The 20,013-nt window shown below is 37.2% G+C and overlaps 1 protein-coding gene across 7 annotated transcripts in view; it reads left to right on the top strand.

Moving 5' to 3' along the window:
• The window catches only part of COBLL1 (cordon-bleu WH2 repeat protein like 1), a 183,517-nt gene that overhangs the window by 114,451 nt on the left and 49,053 nt on the right, over window positions 1–20,013 (top strand). For all 7 annotated transcript variants that reach the window (XM_049887328.1, XM_049887327.1, XM_049887326.1 and 4 more), the window contains one exon: window positions 19,654–19,855. In XM_049887328.1, coding sequence (XP_049743285.1) covers window positions 19,654–19,855 — 202 coding nt within the window. The remainder of the gene's footprint in view (window positions 1–19,653; window positions 19,856–20,013) is intronic.

Raw genomic sequence — 20,013 nt, 5'->3', positions numbered from 1 at the left:
TTAATTTAATAAAAATGTAGATGAGTTAAATAGAAATGTAAAATCAAACTTTAACCCAACAGGAAGTAAAGACGTGATTTAGGACACTGATACTTTTAATACCTGCATAAAAATTGGAAAAATGAGATAAAGCCAAGTGTAATTTTCCATTTCATTCTGAAGTGGAAAGTTACATGAATTGTACACTTGGTTTTGTTCTTTCACCTCCATTTGACCGTTTCTTATCAGAAGTCCTATTTTAGAAATTTAAGCTGTTTTGACCTAAGTATATTGTGTGTGTGTTTACATATATAATAAAATAAGTAAAGTATTTTAAAAGTATTATCTGGTTTTATCTAGAAAAAACTCATTTGAGATAACCTTAATTTTAAGATTTATAATCAAAATTACGTGCAACTACAAGTTATTAAAAGTAGATGAAAATAGAGAAGTTTAGCTTTAGCAAATAATACATAGCATTAAATTCTCATTAAATTTAAGTAAGTTGCATTTTGTCATTCATTTTATACTGAAAGTAATTTTAGAGATCACACACTGAGCCCTGTTTATGAGGTTGAGAGACCTGTGGCCGTCTTTGGTGGGCTTCTTACTAAAATGTAGGCAATTGCCTGCCTGGACTGTACCTCTTTTGGGTGAGAAGACATTATGATCAATTCTTGAAATAAAACTATTACTCTGGTTCTGAACTAATAATAGGTTGGGCAATTTCAAAAAAGGGGGAAAAAGTCAACATTTTTCTAGTTCCCCACTGATTTTGTTAACTCTGGTCACATATATCAGTATTCATCTTCCCCTGTCCACCAACACGGTGGGATCTCATCACTTTAAAATTGCCTCCATGCTTAAATCTGAAGTTTCTCGTTTTGTATGCAATGTTTTGCTTTGTTAAACCTTATAAATTTTTCTTTTTGATTTGCAATTTTCACATTGGTGTACCATTTTTAAATTGTTTTGTTGTAGTAACATACCTAACGAAACATTTGCCGATTCAGCATAGTTTATGTGTACAATTTAGTGGCATTGGATACTGTAAAAATGGCATGGTGGGTGTGTCTGACCTCCTCTAACTTCACAAAGGGGAGAGAGAATCAGCATCAAGATCAGCCCAAAGCTGATTCCTATGAAGCAGAGGTCAGGCATACCTCCTCTCTCCAAAACTTTTTACCAATTCTGAGAACAGCCATCCCTTCCGCTGCACTGTGTACTTCTTTGCTGAGTTCAGTAAGTCATTGCAAGGGCCACACAGAACTCACAGACAATACTTACGGTTATGGGGTTTATTAGGGAAGTAACAGAGTACAATCTTGGGATCAGAAACAACTCAGGATACAGTTAGAACAGCTCTTCAGCTGTACCCACAGGCAGGCCTCACTCTGGCCTTCGGCCTCTTGGCCTTGCCTCTACTCTGCTTAGGCAAGTGTTTCAAAGCTCCTAGCTCTGTGGGTCAGCAAGCCCCACTGCAGCCATCTCCCACCAGTCTTCTGATTCCTGCCCTCTTGCTCCACTATCACTCTTGCTACTGCTGTGCTGCCATCTCTCTCTGTCTTCTGTGCTACAGCTCTTTCTCTCTCTCTGTCTCTGTCTCCTGGGCGTAGGAAGTTCTCAGTGCAGAGATCCAGGGTCCAAAGGACACATTCCACTACTAGCTCTTCTTTCTCAGTAGTAGTGAGGTTCCCCCCCACCCCCCACACCCGTATCTCCCTTTAGCGTAGCAGGATGGCAAAATTGAACAGTCTCTTTGTTAGGGTTTCATACAATTTATTTGCATGATCCCACCCTACAAGGGTTCCATGCACCTTTTTTGCATTATTACCAAGCTCTCCAATCCCTTTGGTGGGCCACAAGCACCTTATTTGCATAGCCCCACCTAATCATTTGGTGGGAGTTATAAGACCATGGTGAGAAAGGCCATACAAAAGCAATCCAGTATACCATAAATACATTTATCATGTTATGCAGTCATCGCCACTGTTTCTAAATTATTCTACCTACCATCATCAACAGAAACTCAGTGACCCCTAAGCAAAAATTTTTCCTCCCCCCACCCCCCACTCCTGGTAAATCTAACCTAACTTAACCAGTTGCTGCAAGTTGATTCCAACTCATGGTGACCCCATGTGTGTCAGAGTAAAACCGTGCTCCACAGAGTTCTCAATGGCTGATTTTCGGAAGTAGATCCACTGCCAGGCCTTACTTCTGCAGTGCCTCTGGGTGGACTTGAACATCTAGACTTTCAGGTAGCAGCAGAGCAAGTTAATCATTTGTACCTCCCAGAGACTCTCTCACCCCTGGTAGCCACTAATAAAGTTTAGTCTCTATACATTTGCCTGTATCATTAAGTGAGATCACACAATGACTGTCCTTTTCTACACAATCTTTTAAAGTCTAGCTTATCTGCACACACTGTCTCTCAGTTCAATTTGTTCATCATCCTCATTATTAATCCTAATTCTGTCTGCCTTTAGGTTGCTTCTTTTCCGTATTTATCTTGGATTCTGCATCAGTCATTTCTATTACATTTGTACTTATAAAGACCCTCGACTTTTCTTGCCCTTTTGACTTTTCAGCGTGTATGCCTCTCTAGTCCCTAAATCTGAGTAATTTTCCATTGATCAGTTTTTTGTTCTTGGACTGCCAACTGTTGTTGAATTGTCTGCCTCCTTATCTATAAAAATATATCTCACACCTGAATTATTGTTAGGATTAAATAAAATAGCATATGTTGCTAGGATTAAATGAAATAATATCAGTGCCTGACACATGTTTGTTTCCTCCATTTTCTCTTGGGAACTTGAGATTAACCTGACTAAAGCACCTCTCTGTTTATGGCACTACCTTTGATGAAGACTGCACTCACAGCAATTCAATACCAGATTAAGGAAATTCAAATTACTAATCCTGAAGATCGAAACACCTTATTCTTATCTCCTAAATTAAGTAATTTTTCCTTCACTACTCCTCTTTGTATATCTTAAGTTTCAGCACATGACTCTTTGTCCTACTATAGGTTGTCTACTTTTTTTGTCTCCTCATGAGACAAAAGTTTGTCACCTGAAGTGCTATATACTACCCCCATTTTCTTGTTATCTTACATAGCTCAAGTGACACTTTTTATATAAAACCTCACTAATCACCCCAGAATCAACTGCTTTCTCTCTTTTCCAAACTCTTAGACCACTTTATATCATTCTATGGTTATTATATATTGTTGTGTGCTATGATTTATATGTAGATCTTATACATTTGAATAAAGCATAAAATCTATGAGACATATTTACTTTTCTTCAAAATATTCTTAGGATAGCTTCTTTCAATATAGTAGGTATTTAATACATTCATTACAATGAATGTTATCTAAAACCCTTATACGTAGAGGTAATAACATAAATGATATGCTTTGGAGTGGCATTTGGAATGAGCCCCAGTGGCTTTCCAGCATCTTTTGAATAAAGATACTTCCTCCAGGTCAGGAGCAAGGCAAGAATGCTTAGTATGGGAATGCTCTAGAAAAATTTTATTGCTTTTAAACAATTTTTGCTTAGGGCTGAAGAATTCTTCTGAGAGTAGAATTTGTTTTTACTAGGGTTTGGTATAGGGACTTTGTTTCTAATAGTTCCTATCATTCAGATATGGCTCCATTTTTTTTTATAATTATAGTACTTATGACTAAAAGTTGTTGTGTGATTCTGGATATCTTAGTTTAGGAATGTGGGTCTAGATATCTTAGGAGTATGATTAGGGATATTTTAAGAATGGAAAAGCTACTGCTGGCCCATTGTTTAAAAAAAAAAGTCAACAAAAAATGTTCAAATAGAAAAATATATTCTATTTCTAAAAAATGTTATCTCAACATGAAGACTCATAGTAACAAAGGTAACTTAAGTTTCTTCATGGCTATGTTAATATAAAAGAATAGAAAAAAATTTCAACAGAATGATATAAGAATTTGGTGGAGGACTAGGGAAGGGTAATTTTAAAGAAATTTAAGTACACAAAAGTTTTCTTAGATAAAGCATCACTCTGAAGGATTCCTAATATAATTTTTGAGACCATTTTCTCTTAATTTGTCTTAATATTCCTTATGTATTATATTTATTTTAATATATACTTTATATACATTTACTTTGGTGAAGAATAATGTTAATACTAGACAGACAAAAATTTAGAAAACTAATTTGTATGCTTCGTTGAACTTTTCCTAAATATACTTTTTCAAAATGTATTCTTGGAGAAGATGTTTAGAGAGTCCCCTTTCTGTCCTTTTAAACAACTAGGTCAGAGGTATGCTCAGAATGTTCCATTTGCCAGGATGTGAGCACATAGCATTATCTTCAGAAGAATGTGTTTGTTTGTACGTTGATTTTCATCAAAGAGCTTATTCAGATAAGGGAACACAATGAAATTGGAGGTGGTAACAGACTTTATGCTCAGGGAGAAACTAAAAACTTGTTATCTGGAATTAGACTGGTAGTCTTCTCTGGCTTAGCAAATCTTTCAGTAGAGAGCTTAGTGATGCTGCCTTTTTAATGACTGAAAGTCACCTTTCTCTACCGTCTTGCCTTTGTGAGCTTTTGTCTGAAGTCTTAGGCATTTCTGTATATCCTGATATCATGGGTGATTGTAGGAAAGGAAGAATTAAAAATATTTTTATTTATATATAACATACAGCTTACTGCAGTATAAGTATCTTTCTCTCTCTCTCTCTCTGTGTATGTAAAATACCGGTAGAATACGTTGCATTTTACAAAAGACAAAGCAGCAGTTGCCTTACTAAAAGTGAGTGTTAAGGATACGACTCTTAAAGACAGGCTGCCTAGGAGCTATTCTCCCCAGAAAATGTCAGACTGTACAATAGCCTAAGTGGTACTACCTATCAGTACTTGTGAAAAGTTAAGTTTTATAAAAACGAGCTTATAGACTAAACTGTTACAGATACTGCAGAGAATAAGGAAATTATTTACGTATGTTTGTGCATCACTCCTGGTCCTTGCCTTATACTCAGGTATCACTCACTCACTGAGTTTTAGTTCCCGATTCCTACTTTTCTCTAGGACACTCTTGAAAGCATAGTCTTCAATTTGGGCAGTTTGATCAAAAATTGACACAAAGTTTCTTGTAGTCCATAGCACTCTATGACAGTATCAGTACACTTCCTGTCCTGAAGAGAAGAAATGGAATCAACACCATTTATAACAGAGGAGGATTTTTTTCTATTTCTTTCTTTTATACCCCTCATATAAAGAGGGATTGGGTTTGATTTGAGCAGGTCTGAGAATGCCATCAATGAAAACACAAAGAAAGTACAGAACCAGAAGTTAAACGTTTCAGGCCCTAGATTTGGCTCCATCACTAGCTGTGTGATCTCAAACAAGCAACCTCCCCTCTCTGGACCTTACCTATAAATGACCCAGAGACATGCTGCACATGATTTGGGGCCCGATTTGCCTGTCCTGGTAGTGCCAGTTTATAGGAAGTTGAGAGGAAGCCCTCAGTTTTGACTGGCACATGGCGGGTCTCTAACTGTGCCTGTGTGTGTGAAATAAAGTGAACCAGGAACGTAGGACAAACCTAACCAGATTGAAAATGTTTATTAGGCCACAGGAAACATTTAAAAAAAAAAGTGACAAAAAGAATATGTGCAACATGTCTGTGGGTCATAATGAACTCAGGAGTATTTTACAGGGAAGACAGTGCCACCTATTGGGAAAAAGTAGACTATGGGAAATGACAAGATAGTACTGGTGTGGTTCATTTTCGTAAAAAGCAAGACAGTAACACAACACTATGGATCTCAGACAAATTTTAAAAGCTCACATTATACTATGTTTATTGAAAAGCATCAGATGATGACAACTGTGTTGTAAATACTTGTATATAATAGACTATTTGATTTCAAGAACACTGAAAAATCAATTTCATGGCATAAATCATGATGAACTCTGCAAAAACGCTTAAATTTTGGTTTAGATACTTGTACACCTATAGCTGCTTAAAACAGAAGTTGGAATTTTAACTTTAAAGTATTTAAATGTTACAGTGCTGTTGAGTTTTTAATTGGTGGGATTGAAAAAACCTCATCTAGACTGTTTACAGTACTGAGCAGGGAGCTTGTTGGCCTCTATTGGCCAACTGCTTCCCGGAGTGGGAAAGAGGGGGTGAACAAGCACTCACAAATGCTTTCTGTGTGCCATTTCTGGGAGTACCACCCACTTCCCTTTCCTCTCCTGCCCATCTATACCTTATAACAATGACCATTGTCAATTTTAATTAAAAACTTTTTATGATTACAAACTCAGTAATTGTACATTGTAAAAAGTTAGAAAATATAGATGAGCAAAAGATACAATTAAAGTATCATGGCATTATTATGCAGGCAGATTGCAACTGTTGACATCTTGATATACACCTTGTATACACATATAGATATGCACACCTTGGTATATAACCTTTTATACATACACACACATACACAGAATTTTATGTATGTGTGTATAAAAGGTTTTATACCAAGATGGCACTTTTTTTTTTTAACCAACCTTTATGTGCATTGTTTAGTTTGTTTTTTAACCAATACGACATTATTGTACATGTTGTCCTATAACCTTTTTTTTTTTTTTGTTAATGGTCTCTAACTTTCATGTCAATAAAATTTATACTTTATCCATATCTGAATTGCCCTAATTGTGATACAGTATATTTGTGGTGTGTGTGTGTATATATATATATATATATTTTTTAATGTGTATGTGTGTTTAGTATGGTGTGTTCTTAGATCACAATTTTTTTTAAAGGCCATTATAATTACCTCTGAATCTAATAACGAAGACAGATAACAGATGGAGCTCAGTGTAAAGTGGTGAATTAAAAAAAATTAATTTACATATAACAATTTCTGTCTTTAATTTTGATATTAGAACTTTTGTCAATTTAATACAGTTAACCTGACCTATTATTATTTTCAATCATAATGCTGTGTGTTAACATTTTCCAAAAAAATTTTTGTGACCTAAAAAGCATTTTCAATCTTGAAATGGTTAGGTGTGTCTTATGTACCTGGTGCACTTTATTTCACACACACAGGCACAGTTAGCAAGCATTGCTTCATTCTCGAGCTTCATACTGAGCTAGGCAGGCTAGCATAAGATGCATAAGCATCAGTAACAATAGAGAATGTTCTAAAAATTCTCATCTGCCTCTCAACACTATCCATTGGTAAGTTTAATTCGGTTGTTGGTATGCATTTATAAGGGACAGCTGGAACAATTTAACTCAACTCAGTTTTGAGGATTTCTTACAAATGTGTAAGTATGTTGTTAGATACTGGGCCAGATTTAAAGAATTGTAATAAGAAGATCTTAGTCACGTAGGTCAGCTGCTTATCAAATGCTTGAAACCTAGCTGTTCCTAATAAGTACTGACATCATACAAACCCATTTTCCTAGGCCAGTGCCTGTTTATACTTACTAAAAAAAAAAACTATCTAAGAGTAATTATTAATAGTGTCCTTTTGAATATCACATGTCCCAGTTGAATGATCAATTACAGTAACCCTATTTTAAGTAACTTTGTTTAAACACTTTTAGGGTTTGGAAATGCACCAAGGAAGTTACTGGGCAACTTAATAGTCTCAAAGCTCTTTAGTAAACCATGATGTGTTAGTCATCTAGTGCTGCTGTAATAGAAATACCACAAGTGGATGCCTTTAACAAAGAGAAGTTTATTCTCTTATATTTTAGTAGGCTGGAAGTCTGAATTCAGGGTGCTAGCTCCAGAGGAAGGCTTTCTCTTTCTGTAGGCTTTGGAGGAAGGTTCTTGTCATTAATCTTCCCTTGGTCTAGGAGCTTCTCTGTGTAGGAACCTCAGATCCAAAGGACACACTCTACTCCTGGCACTGCTTTCTTAGTGTTGTGAGGTCCCTCTGCTGGCTTCTCTGTTTTATATCTAAAAAGAGATTGACTTAAGACAAAATCTAATCTTGTAGATCTTATCAACATAACTGCCACTAATCCATCTCATTAACATCACGGTGATAGGATTTACAACACATAGGAAAATCACATCAGATGACAAAATGGTAGAAATCACACAATACTGGGAATCATGGCCTAGCCAAATTGATATGCATGTTTTTTGGGGGCACAATTCAATCCATGACACATGACCTGCATTTTTACTACCGAAATGGATCTTTAAAACACTTAAGAAATGGAAGTCTTCTCTTATACGTTGTTGTTGTTAGGTGCCGCTGAGTCAGTTCCAACTCATTGCGACTCTATGTACAATAGAATGAAATGCTGCCCAGTCCTGCATCATCTCCACAGTTGTTGCAGTGTTTGAGCTCATTGTCACAGCGATTGTGCCAGCTTATCTCATTGAGGGCCTTCCTCTTTTTTGCTGACCCTCTACCAAGCATGATGTCCTTCTCCAGGGACTGGTCCTCCTGATAAGTATGTCCAAGGTACTTGAGATGCAGTCTTGACATCCTTGCTTCTAAGGAGCATTCTGGCTGTGCTTCTTCCAAGGCAGATCTATTCGTTTTTCTAGCAGTCCATAGTATCTTTTTTTTTCCTTTCTTTTATAGTATAGTCAGTATTCTTCACCAACACCGTTAATTCGAAGGCGTCAATTCTTCTTCAGTTTTCCTTATTCATTGTCAGGCTTTCACATGCATATGAGGTGATTGAAAATGCCATGGTGTGGGTCAGGCGCACCTTAGTCCTCAAGGTGATATCTTTGCTTTTTAACACTTTAAAGAGGTCTTTTGCAGCCAATGTGCCCAATGCAATATGTCATTTCATTTCTTGACTGCTGCTTCGATGGGCATTGATTTTGGATCCAAGTAAAATGAGATCCTTGACAAATTCAATCTTTTCTCCATTTATCATGATTTTGCTTATTGGTCCAGCTGTGAGGACTTTTGTTTTCTTCATGTTAAGGTGTAATGCATGCTGAAGGCTGTAGTCTTTGATCTTCATCATTAAGTACTTCAAGTCCTCCTTGCTTTCAGCAAGCAAGGTTCTGCCGTCTGCACATTCAAGTTGTTAATGAGCCTTCCTTCAATCCTGACACTCAATTCTTCTTCATATAGTTCAGCTTCTCAGATTATTTGCTCAGCTTACATATTAAATAAGTATGGTGAAATGATACAACCCCAACGCACACCTTTCCTGATTTTAAACCGTGTAGTATCCCCTTGTTCTGTCCAAACAACTGCCCCTTGGTAGTATCCCCTTGGTCTATGTTCAGGTTTCACATTAGCACAATTAAATTGTTCTGGAATTCCCATTCTATGCAGTGCTATCCATAATTTGTTATGATCCACACAGTCAAATGCCTTTAGATAGTCAATAAAACACAGGTAACATCTTTCTGATATTCTCTGCTTTCAGCCAAGATCCATCTGACATAAGCAATAATATCCCTCATTCTACATCTTCTGAATCCATCTTGAAGTTCTGGCAGTTCCCTATGGATGTGCTGCTGCAACAATTTTTGAATTATCTTCAACATAATTTTACTTGCATGTGATATTAATGACATTTTTCAATAATTTCCGCATCCTGTAGGAGCACCTTTCTTTGGAATGAGCAGGAATATGAATCTTTTCCAGTCAGTTGGCCAGGTAGCTGTCTTCCAAATTTCGTGGCATAGACAAGTGAGCACTTCTAGTGTTGTATCCATTTGTTGAAACATCTCAATTGGTATTTCGTCAATTACTGGAGCCTTGTTTTTTGCCAGTGCTTTCAGTGCAGCATGGACTTCTTTCTTCAGTACCCTCAGTTCTTGATCACATGCTGCCTCCTGAAGTGGTTGAACATTGACCAATTCTTTTTGGTACAGTGACTCTGTATTCCTTCAATCTTCTTTTGATTCTTCCTGCATCATTCAATTTTTTGCCCATCTAATCCTTCAGTATTGCAACTTGAGTCTTGAATTTTTGTTCAGTTCGTTCAACTTGAGAAATGCCAAGCATGTTCTTCCCCTTTGGTTTTCTAACTCCAGGTCTTTGCATGTTTCATTATAATACTTTACTTTGACTTCTCAAGCTGCCCTTTGAAACCTTCTCTTCAGCTCTTTTACTTCATCATTTCTTCCTTTTGCTTTAACTATTCCATGTTCAGGTGCAAGTTTTAGAGTTTCTTCTGACATCTGCTTAGGTCTTTTCTTTCTTTCCTGACTTTTTAATGACCTCTTGCTTTCTTCGTGTATGATATCCTTGAAGTCATCCCACAACTTATCTTGTCTTTGGTCATTAGTGTTTAGTGTGTCAAATCTATTCTTGAGATGGTCTCTAAATTTAGGTGGGGTATACTCAAGGTCATATTTTTGCTCTTGTGGACTTGTTTTAATTTTCTTCACCTTCAACCTAAACTTGCATATGAGCAATTGATATTCTGTTCTCTAGTCGGCCCCTGGCCTTGTTCTGACTGATGATACTGAGCTTCTCCATCGTCTCTTTCCACAGATGTAGTTGATTTGATTCCTGTGTAGTCCATCCAGCAAGGTCCACATATATAGTTGCTGTTTGTTTTTGAAAGTATGAATACGTTGTTGGTTTTGCAAAATTCTATCATGTGATCTCCCAAGTCATTTCTGTCACCAAGACCATGTCTTCCAACTGCTGATCCTTCTTCTTTGTTTCCGGTTTTTGCATTCAGATCACCAGTAATTATCAGTGCATGCATCTCAATTACATGTTTGATCAATTTCAGAGTGCAGAAGTTGGTAAACATCTTCAATATCTTCATCTTTGGCATTAGTGGTTGGTCGTAAGTTTGAATATACTCACATTACGTGGTCTTCCCTGTAGTCGTGTGGATATTATCCTATTACTGACATCATTGTATTTCAGGATAGATCTTGAACTGTTCCTTTTGACAATAAGTGTGACTTCATTGCTCTTCAGTTTGTTGTTCTCAGCATAGTAGACCATATGATTGTCTGATTCAAAATGGCCAGTACTGGTCTGTTTAACTCAGTAATGGCTGGGATATCTATCTTCAAGTGTTCGTTTCATTTTTGACAACTTCTAATTCTCCTTGATTCATACTTTGTACATTTTATGTTCTGATTATTAATGGATGTTTACATCTGTTTTCTCATTTTGAATCATTCCATATCAACAAATGAAGGTCCCAAAAGGTTTACTTCATTGACATCATTAACGCTGACTCTACTTTAAGGAGGTAGCTCTTCCCCAGTTGTATTTTGAGTGCCTTCTGACTTGAGGGGCGCATCATCCAGCCCTATATCAGATAGTGTTCCTCTGCTATCCATAATGTTTTCACTGGCCATTTTTTTTTTCTGAAGTGGATCGCCAGGTCCTTCTTCCCAGACTTATTGTGGAAGCTCAGCTGAAACCTATCCACCGTGGGTGACCCTGCTAGTATTTGAAATACCCGTGGCATAGCTTCCAGCATCAGAGCAACACACAAGCTGCCACAGTATGACAAACTGACAGATAAGTAGTGGTTGTCTTATATAGCATGTAACAAAATTGGACATTACCCCTAAAGTGAGACATGAATGCAGAGATCTCCAGAGGACTCAAGGATGATTTAATGATGTCATTAAACTATGAAGTTAAAGGACAGCAGATACCTGTATCCTATTCCAAACGATATGCCCCCAACCTGAATTTTAATATATGATTCCCTGAGGCTAACATGTAGCTGTAGGAATACTAGATTAAGAGGCTATTCTAATCCTGACTGCTCCCTTAATTCTTATGTATGCTCAGCATAGTCCAGTCATGTTGCCTCTCTAGCATCAGTTTCTTCATAAAGTAGGATAGCTCTTGGAATGATTATAGGTTCAAATAATAGATGTGAAAGCAATATGAAGAATTATTTCAAAAAAGACATGGGAAATCTCATAAGGATGTCTTTGTTTAAAGAAATTCCTTTAAAAAAAAAATCTCTGCTCTCCAGAAAATCTCTATCTTACAAAAGAAAAATAAATCTGTAAATAATAATCGAAGCAGGTTCTAAGTAATACAATAAAAAATATATATTGTGATTTGGTAGTTGAGGAGGAAGAAAGAAATTCTCATTTGAATGAGAAATGGATAATCAAGTTAAACCAATCCTTTTCAACTTTTAATGATCTGCTTTGGGTTTCAGGTGGTGTGTGTGTGCCCCACCTTAGCAGACAGGAAGACGAGCATCCTTCCTGTGGGGATCTCGTGGTCAAACCTGCTAGCCAACTGGTCTCAGGTTTATCAGCTCAGAATAATTAATCTCTAGACCAAAATTGTTTTTTTTTTTTTTTTTTTGGCAGAAGTAATTTGGCATTCAGATAGATAATTCTTTACCAACTGTATTTTAGAGACAATTTCATTCTCCATTAGTGCACTTTGTGATTAATCTCTGCAGCAGACCCATTGTATACTGGATTTGCTTACTAGTTAATGCCCTACTTTCATAGTGTAATGGCTCCATTATGGGAGAGCCAGACAGTAAGGAATTCCCATCCTCAAAATCTTCTAGGTAGGATCATCTGTTCAATGCTTTTAATGCTGAATACTGAGGCTGCAATTAAGTATTTTAAGCATTCATACTGGTCTGAGGTTGGTTTTGAAGAAGCCTTGCATGTATCTACCACTTCTCATGTACCACTTCTGGGGAAGGATGGCATGACTAGAATCAGAACATGGCTACCTTACTATACTCCCTGTGGAAATTCCCTTTGTAATATTTTTACAAATTCCCAAGGTTTTTATACTCTTGGGGCCACCTCTGACTCTGACTATATCTTACCACCTCCGAATTCTTTTTAGTGTCAACCTTGTGAAATTTTCTTCATTTCCTTGATTTAACCCCTTCCAAAGCTACCAGAACCTTAGTGATGGATTGTGGTTTACCAGGGGGAGGTTAGCAAGCATATCACATGGAAAACAATTGGTATTTGCATTTGAGGGCTTCCTGATTAGCCCTTTGGGCAACTTGCCACCTTGCATTTCTCCATGTCCTTGCAACTTGCAATGCTGCTCTCTTTCCACTGGCTCACTCCTCCTTCTGTATTTTGTGTCTTCTCACCCATTTCTTCCTGCATTGGCTTTAGACACTGAAGTATTTCTGCTTGCTGTACACAATAATTCTCCTGTGTCCAAATTTAAGCCCAGGTCCATCTTTGCATATCCCACATCCCTCCACGTTACAAGTGAACCAAGGTGTTTGCAGAGCCCCTGAGATTTGGGTCTCTCCTCAGTCTGAAATGCTCCATCCACCCTGTTTGAAGACAGTTGTTGTTACGTGATAAGAGCTATACCACAGGGCTACCAAATGCTATAGAAACATATGAAAGGAATGACTAATTCTTCCTGAGATAATTCAGAAAATTTCACAGAAGAGGTAAATTAAAATTTTCTTTTTTGAATTATTCTTTACCATAATAATGTACAGTTGCATTCTTTCAAGACAAAAGCCCCTAAATTTCTGAAATTTGGCATTCTTCCCTAGTCTATTTTTTGTGTTACTTTTGCACTTCATGGTTTTCTAAAATTTATGTAACATCTTCACAATAAAAGGCTTACTCAAAAACACGTAAGGTTTTGTATTCGCAGTTTCATTTGGAGTCGAACTTCAAATTCCTCCTTTCTGAGCACAATTTCAGTGGAACAATCACATGGGGGAACTGAATCCATCATCAGATATTATTCCAAAAGGGGAGAGACAGGCTGGCACATATGGACGTGAACTGCAAGTAGGGAAACAAGTTTCAGCTGCGGAGGCTTCAGGCCAGGAATTCAGATGTTTTGCTTCTAGTTAAAGGATTAGACAGTTGTGAATCTCCTTTAAGGAGAGCAGTAGCAGTGATGGTGAACAGAGTGTAAAAAAAGAATTGAAGAGTTCGTATTGTCAAAACGGAGTAAAATGTGAAAAGAGAAAAACAGAAGAAAATAGGCAGAGTGGGGCCCTTTCTAATTAAGGAGTTGTGTATCAGTGGGGACAGCGGTGGATTGGTGAGACAGCTAAAGGGCTGAGGCACAGTGTCTTTGGTATATCAGCAAGGTAGCATTTGGGAACTTTAGCAAAATCAAACAGTGAGTTTGGATGAGGTGCACAGGAAGAGGGTACCTAGCTACAACAATTCCTGCTGAAGTAACTAGCAGAGTGGAAAAATAGGAAAAGAGGTAGAACATAGTCCCCTATAACTGAAGCTCAGGAGGAGAAATTAGTGAATTCAGAGAATGAAAAAAACCATTTCACAGTCCAAAGTTGCTTGCAACATAAATCTTCCAGGAAATGAGAATAGACAGCAATAGCGTTTCATAGTAGTTAAGATTATGGTTAATACTCTAAAAGAGTGATGAGTTGGCTTCAAACAACAGCTCTTAATCTTTTTAGCTCTATGAACTTGAGTATATTATTCTGTGCCTCAGTTCCTTGTTAGGAAAGTGGGAATAATAGCATTACCTGTTATATTTAACCCGTTAATATTTTTGACCTGTTATTCACCCCATTTGTTAAATTAGGCACTTCATGTATTACAGATAGAAATAAAACAATTCATTAAGAAATATCAAAAGGGTTAGATAAAAAGGTATATAACGAGGGCTAGATTGTTCTTATCTTTTAGAAATGGGAAATTTTTTTTCCCTTAAATGTTTGTATGTATGTACATAGGAGGATGAAACATGATGGCACAAAAATAGAGATTAATGAAACAAAAACAAAACTTTAATGGCTATTTTTGTCTTGTTAAATTTTATTATATGTTTGTGGCAGAAATTCTAAAGAACTGTAGGTTTAAGAAGTCAAAGATGTTTAAACTGTAAGCTTTAGTGATTTTACATTTATTACTTTATTCATTTATAAAGAGAAAGAAAGAAACATCACGATCTGCTCACGTCGCCAGTTACTCATAGACAACAGTGGACAGCAGCTATCCATTTCGTTGGCGATGAAAGTTCTCTCTTTTTCCAGCTCCATTGTATTTATAATTACATTGTATTTACTTAGACATTACCTAATCCTTTTCAACTTTATTTACTGTCAGAGAAAAAAGGTACCAATTCCAAGATTAGAGTTGGTATGTAGTGTCAAATTGCTCTCATAGAATTTTATATTACCAAAAAATAAACTTCAATAAGACCATTATGCTAGTCTCCCTCTGGATGAAATTTGAAATGTACTTTCCAAAGCAACAGTTTACAAAATTATAGACAAAGTTATGTGTGGATAGCCTATGTAGCTTAAAAGAAGGACATAAGAGCCCTAAATACTACTGTGGAAGCAACTAATAAAGCCCTAGAGAAACATTTTGAACACTGAAATATATTCAAGAGAACCTTTTTTTACTGATGACCTTCAGAATCTTTAATTTTTTTCATTTATGCAAAACAACCAAAAAACCAAACCTGTTGCCGTGGAGCTGATTTTGACTCATAGTGACCCTACTTGACAAAGTAGAACTGCCCCGTGGAGTTTCCAAGGAGTGCCTGGTGGATTCGAACTGCAGACCTTTTGGTTAACAGCCATAGCACTTAACCACTATGCTGCCAGGGTTTCCTTTGTATATGTATAAAAACCCAACCCAGTGCTGCTGAGTTGATTCTGACTCATAGCGACCCTATATGGAGTGCAAATCAGCTATATCTGTGGAAAGAGACAATGGAGATTCTCAATATCAGAACAGTATCAGTCAGAATAAGGCTAGGGACCAACTGAGGAACAGACCATTAATTGTTCATTTGCAAGTTTGTGTTGAACCTAAATAAAATTAAAATAAGTCCATGAGAGGAAAAATATGGCCTTGAATATATCCCACTTGAGTTTAGAGACCATTTCAAGAATATATGTGACACAATGAACATTAATGACTGAAGACCAGATGAGTTGTGCGATAACATAAAGAACATCATACATGAAGAAAGCAAAAGGTCATTAAAAAGACAGAAAAGAAAGAAAAGGCCAAAATGGTAGTCAGAAGAGACTCTGAAACTTGCTCTCTAGAATGAAGAGCAGCTAAAGCAAATGAAAGAATTGATAAAGTAAAAGAGCTGAACAGAATATTTCAAAGGGTGGCTCAAGAAGACAAAGACAAAGTAGTATTATAATGAAATGTGCAAAGTGGGGCTAGAAAACCAAAAGGGAAGAACCCACACTCAGCATATTTCAAGCTGAAAGAACTGAAGAAAAAATTCAAGCTTCAAGTTGCAATATTGAAAGATTCTATGAGTAAAATTTTGGACAACGCAGGAAGCCTCAAAAGAAGATGAAAAGAATACAGAGTCACTGTACCAAAAAGAATTGGTTGCCATTCACCCATTCCAGGAGGTAGCATATGATCAAGAACCAATGGTATTGAAGGAAGAAGAAGTCTAAGCTGCACTGAAGGCATTGGCAAAAAACAAGGCTCCAGGAATTGAATACCTGTTGAGATGTTTCAACAAACAAATGCAGTACTGGAGGCACTCATTCGTGTATGCTAAGAAATTTGTGAAACAGCTACCTGGCCAACCAATTGCAAGAGATCCATGTTTGTGCCTACTCCAAAGAAAGGTGATCCTACAGAATGTGGAAATTATCAAACAATATCATTAATATCACACACAAGTAAAATTTGGCTACAGATCTTTCAAAAGCAGTTGCAGCAGTACATTGACAGGGAACTGCCAGAAATTCAAGCCAGATTCAGAAGAGGATGTAGAATGAGAGATATCGTTGCTGATGTCAGGTGGATCCTGGCTGAAAGCAGAGACTACCAGAAGTTGACCTGTGTTTTATTGACTATGCAAAGGCATTCGACTGTATGGATCATAACAAATTATGGATATCATTGCAAAGAATGGGAATTCCAGAATACTTTAATTATGTTCTTGAGGAACCTGTACATAGACCAAAGATGCAGTCGTTCAAAGAGAACAAGGGTATACTTACTGCATGGTTCAAAATCAGGAAAGGTGTGCATCATGGTTGTATCCTTTCACCATACTTGTTCAATCTGTGTGCTGAGCAAATAATCTGAGAAGCTGGACTATATGAAGAAGAACAGGACATCAGGATTAGAGGAAGACTCATTTACAACCTGCAGTATGCAGATGACACAGCCTTGCTTGCTGAAAGTGAAGAGGACTTGAAGCACTTACTGATGAAGCTCAAAGACTATAGCCTTTAGTATGGATTACACCTTAACATAAAGAAAACAGAAATCCTCACAACTGGACCAATAAGCAACATTATGATAAATGGAGAAAATACTGAAGTTGTCAAGGGTTTCGTTTTCCTTGGATCCACAGTCAATGCCCATGGAAGCAGCAGTAAGGAAATCAAATGACATATTGCATTGGGCAAATCTACAAAAGATCTCTTTAAAGTGTTATAAAGCAAAGATGTCACTTTGAGGACTAAGGTGTGCCTGACCCATGCCATGGTATTTTTAGTCACCTCATATGCATGTGAAAGCTGGACAATGAATAAGAGAGACTGAAGAAGAACTGATGCCTTTGAATTATGGTGTCGGCAAAGAATATTGAATGTACCATGGATTGCCAGAAGAACGAATAAATCTCTTGGATGAAGTACAGCCAGAATGCACCATAGACCTGAGAATGACGAGTCTTCATCTCAGGTACTTCGTACATGTAATCAGGAGGAGCCAGTCTCTGGAGAAGGACTTCATGCTTGGTAAAGTAGAGGGTCGGTGAAAGACAGGAGGACCCTCAACAAGATGGCTTGACACAGTGACTGCAAAGATGCAAGCATGCAACAATTGTGAGGACGGCACAGGACTGGGCAGTATATCATTCCGTTTCACGTAGGATCGCTATGAGTCAGAACCAACTCGATGGCATCTAAGAACAACAACGACAACACATATATGTGGGAGAAGAGAAGGGAAATGAGAGTACCATTAAGAAACATACCTCTTTATGCTATAGATACCGGAATGGCCCAGAAATGGGGAAAAACAACAGGAGGGGAGGTTGAGTTAGAGAGCTGAACACAAGGGATGGTTTGAAAGTCTACTCAAAGTGTTATTTGACCTCAAGTCCATAAAACTTCAGAAAACTGATGCTTCCCAACCCCTAAAGGAAAAACTTCTCTGGAGCCAAGGAGGCTCCAGTCCTGTGAATTCCAGCTAGGATAATGGCAGTGAGGTGCCACATGAAGAGAGATACATCAAATTAAAAATTGCATGCTGATGAGGAAATGCCTGGCCTCACAGCCTGTAAAGTTCCTGAAAGTCAGGTGTCAGTTTCATATCTCCCATCAAGAAATTGGGGAAACATTTTAACTGACATTTATGTTTCTCAGTAAAAAAAAAACTGGCTGGCCACTTGATGGTTTTAAAATAAAGCTCACCAGCTGACATCAACCACAATCCATGAAAATAGGACTTTTAAAGAGTGTTTTAGTGTCTCAGTCTTAAATATGAACTAACAGTTTGGAATCACCAGACATTTGAGGAAAATACATGATACAGAAGATCTAGTGTGCTTTCTTGAAGGGCTGACAATTAAGAAAGACTAGACCCATTGCACTATTCATGGTGTGAGTGAAAACAAAAGTCTGGATCAACCATTGGAGTCTTTGGAAAGGGAAGCAAAAATTAGGAAGTGTCCCTGAATCTCAGGTTGGGTTTGCATTTCCTACAGAAATAGGTTCTGTATTGCCATTCATATTTAGCACTTAATCACTATGACCTCATCCATTTACTTGGTTACTTGTTTACTGTCTAGCACAAGGGCCTATAAACTTTACTATCAAGGATCAGATAGTAAATAATTTAGGTTCTGTGGGACATACAGTCTATGTGGCAACTACTCAAGTCTACCATTGTAGCACAAAAGCAGCCATAGGCATATAAACATAGGGACGTAAAACATGTAAACAAGTGGCTATGATCATGCTCCAATACAACTTTATTTACAAAAATAGATTGTGGGTCCATTTTGCCAATGCTTGGTCTAATCCGTGTAGTAAAATATTATTTCTGTGAGAGCCAAAGCCAAAAACCAAATCCATTGCTGTTGAGTTGATTCCCACTCATAGCAACCCTATAGGACAGAGTAAAACTGCTCTACAGGGTTTTCAAGGCTGCAAATCTTCACAGAAGCAGCCGCTCCACAGGTGGGTTTGAACTGTCGATGTTTTGGTTAGCAGCCGAGCACTTTAACCACTGTGACACTAGGGCAGGTTTGCTATATCACTTGTACTGTGTAGAAAATATTAAACATAGTTTGAATGAATTAGAAAATCTGTATTACACTCTTCTTCAGGATTTTGTGAGTTTACTCAGGTAAATAAGCTCTATGTTAAGCTATTCTGAAGCCAGGTGGTTTTTGTTGTTTTGTCTACTTCACTCTTAAAAGAACTTTTAATATAACCCGCTCATAAGCTAAAGACTGCCAGTATTCCAAATAATATTGTGAAGGAGCACCTGCTAAACTAATTGACTGCTCTCGGATAAGGAAGAGACTTCTACACCTTCTCCTCCTCCTCCGAAATTTATAACATGAAGACCATTTGGCAGATAGGAAGAAATAAGTTAATTGTTGAACCAACACTGGACCCCAAGGTACCTTGAATACTATTGAAGGCTTTTTAGCTGTTATAATTTTGAATGCTTAAATACCTTATAGTTAGATTTTTAAGCTGCTTTTATGTTTTATGGGCCTTTATGATTACCATTACTCTTATTTTACAGTAAACCTGTGATGGACTTGTTGATATTCCTCTGTGCACAGTATCACTTAAATCCATCAAGCTACACAATTGATTTACTGTCAGCTGAAAAGAACCCCATTAAATTTAAGCCTAACACACCAATAGGAATGTTGGAAGTGGAGAAGGTAATTTTAAAGCCAAAAGTTTTGGATAAGAAAAAACCTACACCTATAATACCAGAGGTAAGAATTTCACTACAGATTTTAATATTTTATAGCTGAAATATTATGTTGATTTTTCAGTCATCTGCATTGCATTATAAATGAATTAAAAATTGATTTTTCTGGTCAAATTTTGTGTGAACAATACGATTTCCTAGGCCTCCTTTTTAGGATGTAGG

Source organism: Elephas maximus, chromosome 6, assembly GCF_024166365.1.
Source record: "Elephas maximus indicus isolate mEleMax1 chromosome 6, mEleMax1 primary haplotype, whole genome shotgun sequence".
Classification (NCBI taxonomy): Eukaryota; Metazoa; Chordata; class Mammalia; order Proboscidea; family Elephantidae; genus Elephas; species Elephas maximus.
The sequence above is the reverse complement of the archived record's forward strand: the minus strand, read 5'-3'. Positions and strand labels throughout refer to the sequence as shown.